Genomic DNA, 3,231 nt, shown 5'->3' on the forward strand with positions numbered 1-3,231 from the left:
CAGTGCCGCGGGGCAGCGGAAGTTTGAGCGCGGGGCCGGGGAGTCACAGCCGCAGCCGCTGGGCGTGGGCTCCGCTGCCGACCATGGAGCTGGAGGGCAAAGAGGGGAAGGTGAGTGAGCAGGGCCGGGGGGCAGCGCACGCACTCGCTGCCTCCCCCGGAAAGTTTCCCCGCAGTCCCGGCGGTGGAGGGGGCCCGCGGCCGCGCTCAGCCGGGAGCGCCTCTCCTACGGAGAGCCGGCGGCGCTAAGGAGTCCTGTGACAGCCTCTGCGCAGGCACCTCTCCACTTCCTCGTCCTCCCCCGCGGTGCTTGTTGTGCAGGAATTGGGGGGAGGAGGGGTGTACATGTGTCTGGTTATGACCTAGTGAGTGGGCGCAGAGGGGTCACGAGGCGTCTCTCCGGCACCAGCACTTAGTCTCTAAGATGCTTTGCTCTCCTGGCTCCTGTCAGCCTAGGGGTTCAGAGATGGCTCCTGGGAGGGAGAAGCTGGCGGGTACCTGAGGGGCGGCGTCCTTGCCACCCCCGATGTCCCCACTGCCAGCGAGGCAGGTGTGGTGCCGCAGGGACCGGATTCTGGATGCTCCTTTAAATGGCTTCTGGCCTGGTCTTCAAGTTGCACTAAATAAAAGCTTCTGATCGCTTTAGCCAGAGATCAGTTTGACAGGTTCAGACGGTGCCTTGCATTAAACCATAAACAGTTCTCTTAAAATTTTGGCTCTAGAAGTAATGGCTTCGTGCAGGGTTGTGCACGCTGTGCGTTCTTGTGGCTTGTCTTGTCACTGTGAACAGCAGTTAATAAGTCATTTTTTTTAAATTTATTTCAGGTCCAAATCTGCTTACTTTTTTGCTAAGAAGTCTTTTATAGGCTAATTATTTCTAGCCATTTAAGGCATGATGGGAAGCTAAGTCAGATACGAGGAAGACTAACAGCATACTGGGCTGTATTAGTAGTAGCTTTGCCAGCAGATTAAGGGAAGTGGACGGAGAGGATGTGGACAAATTGCAAAGAGAATCTGGCAGAGGGCACTGAAAACTGTTAGGGGGCTGGGGCATGTGACTTTTGAGGAAAGGCTGAGGGTTTATTTAGTCTGCAGAAGAGAAGACTGAAAGAGGATTTAATAACAGCCTTAAACTACCTAAAGGGTGGTACCAAAAAAGATGGATCTAGGCTGTTCTCTGGTGGCAGATGACAGAAAAAGGAGCAACCGTCTCAAGTTGCAGAAAGGGAAGTTCAGGTTGGATATTAAGGAAAACTTCCTTCAGGACTAGGAGGGTAGCCAAGCACTGGAACAGGCTGGCCCCAGGGAGGTTGTGGAATGTCCATCATTAAAAGCTGCTAAGACCCAGCTAGACAGAGCCTTGTCTGGGATGATATAGTTGGGGATGGTCCTGTTTTGAGGTGGGGGGTTGGAGTAGATTGGGTTGCGACCTGTGGGTTGAGAAACACCAAAAGTGGGTTGCAAGAATATGTGAAAGGGTCGTGAACAAACTTTAAAAATGGATCAAGGCAGACAAGGTTATTTGGGTGAATCTGATATCTTTTTAGTAGACCAACTTTAGTTGGGGGGGGCGGGGGGGAATTTTAGCAAGCTTTTGGGTTTAAAAACCCTTCATCAGGCTGAGGAAGCCTCTGCAGTTGGTGTGTGCTCTTCCTGGATGGACTGAATAGTAAAGAAGCCAGAGGCTGGGCTGATATGCATGCAAGACAGGCAGTCAGTGAAGATATAAATTGAAGAGTCGGACTTGATGGGGGTCGGACTCGATGATCTTTTGAGGTCCCTTCCAACCCTAACATCTATGAGTCGGTGGGTGAAAGACAGGGTGGGTGGGGGGCCGGGAGGGAGAAAAGGGGAATGAATGTAGTAGTTAAATACTAGAGAGGTGCCTGGGAAATGGATTCTCCTTTTAAAGGAGAAAAACATAGGAAACCCTGGCACTTCCCTTACAGGCTGGCAGGGCTTCAGCCTGGGGGGGGGGGGACCCCCCCCCACCCCCCCCCCCCCCCCGGGGGGAGGAGGCAGTGGGTCAGGACTGGCCATTGATGTTTACAAATAGGTCCTGGAACAGAAGTTTGAGAACCACTGGACTAGATGACCTCCTGAGGTCCCTTCCAACCCTAACTTTCTATGGTTCTATGATGGTACTAAGATGATGTGGGGGTAAAAATTCTACCAATGTGAGCATGTATGTGATCTCTTAAAAATACTTGCTTAGTCCTTTAGTTTTACTAGAAACTAACAGAAATGTGGAGTGGGGGTTTTTCTGGTGACTAACCATGTAGTTGAGAGAAGAAGTTTAGAACCTTCAAGTCTGGCCTGCTTTGTGCCTGAAAGCATGGTGAACATTTCTTACTGAGCTAACTGTATAGAGATTGCTAAAAAAAACCCTTGTTTGTTGTACATTTCTTGAATCATCATCATCATCATCAGGGCCATCCCTAGGAGAGGCAAATCGGGGCGACTGTCCCGGGCCCCATGCTTTGGGGAGGCCCCATGAAGCAGGGCAGAGCGGCTGCAGCAACTCTGCGCTGCTGCCAGCTTCTTCGCATCCCCCGTACCCTGCTCAGGTTATCTCTGCTCATCGTGGCTACCACCCTACTAAAATGTGCAAAGTCATTGGCCCATGGTCAACTATTGGTTAACAACTCATGAATCCTAAAGTAAGCAAGTTTCAGGGAGCAAAGGCCAGGACTGTGCCCCAGATAACTGAGAAATAGGAGTCATGGAATTGATGGCACCTAATCAATTTTGGAGCCTCGTGCATTCTTACTCTCTGCAAACAGCAGCCCTGATCAGCAGGGATCATGGTTTTCTCTGTTTTAAGCGTCACAAATTCTCTGACTTAAAAATCACAACTTTTCCAATTAAAACCCCAAAATCCATGTTTTTCCATGATTTAAAATGAAATGCCGCTCTGGTAAACACAATGTTTTATTGATATATTTACAATTTTAAAACAATTTGGAAGCCTACCAGCACCTCATTCGCTATAATAAAATAAATTCTAAATACCTATACATTTTCGTGCTTCATTTCGGGTTTTTTATCCTGGAAAATTGAAGCTCACCCTGTCCCCTTCACTCACCAGGACACAGAGCCAGCTGAGGCTGCCCCCCCCCCCCCACTGCTTTGTGGCTCTGAGCAGCCTTGATGCGGAGCAGGGTGGAACCTGCCCACTGCAGGCTTCAGGCTCACCGCCCTGTCCTGCTGTGTTGGATCCTGCCCCCTGGGC

At 50.4% G+C, this 3,231-nt stretch overlaps 1 protein-coding gene across 1 annotated transcript in view; it reads left to right on the plus strand.

Annotated features, from left to right (window-relative positions):
* The first annotated feature begins 6 nt into the window (after positions 1 to 6).
* The window catches only part of TES (testin LIM domain protein), a 52,194-nt gene continuing 48,969 nt past the window's right edge, over positions 7 to 3,231 (plus strand). Inside the window, exon 1 of the mRNA XM_006023609.3 lies at positions 7 to 110. Coding sequence (XP_006023671.2) covers positions 84 to 110 — 27 coding nt within the window. The 5' untranslated portion in view covers positions 7 to 83. The remainder of the gene's footprint in view (positions 111 to 3,231) is intronic.

Source organism: Alligator sinensis, unplaced genomic scaffold (assembly GCF_000455745.1).
Source record: "Alligator sinensis unplaced genomic scaffold, ASM45574v1 scaffold65_2, whole genome shotgun sequence".
Classification (NCBI taxonomy): domain Eukaryota; kingdom Metazoa; phylum Chordata; order Crocodylia; family Alligatoridae; genus Alligator; species Alligator sinensis.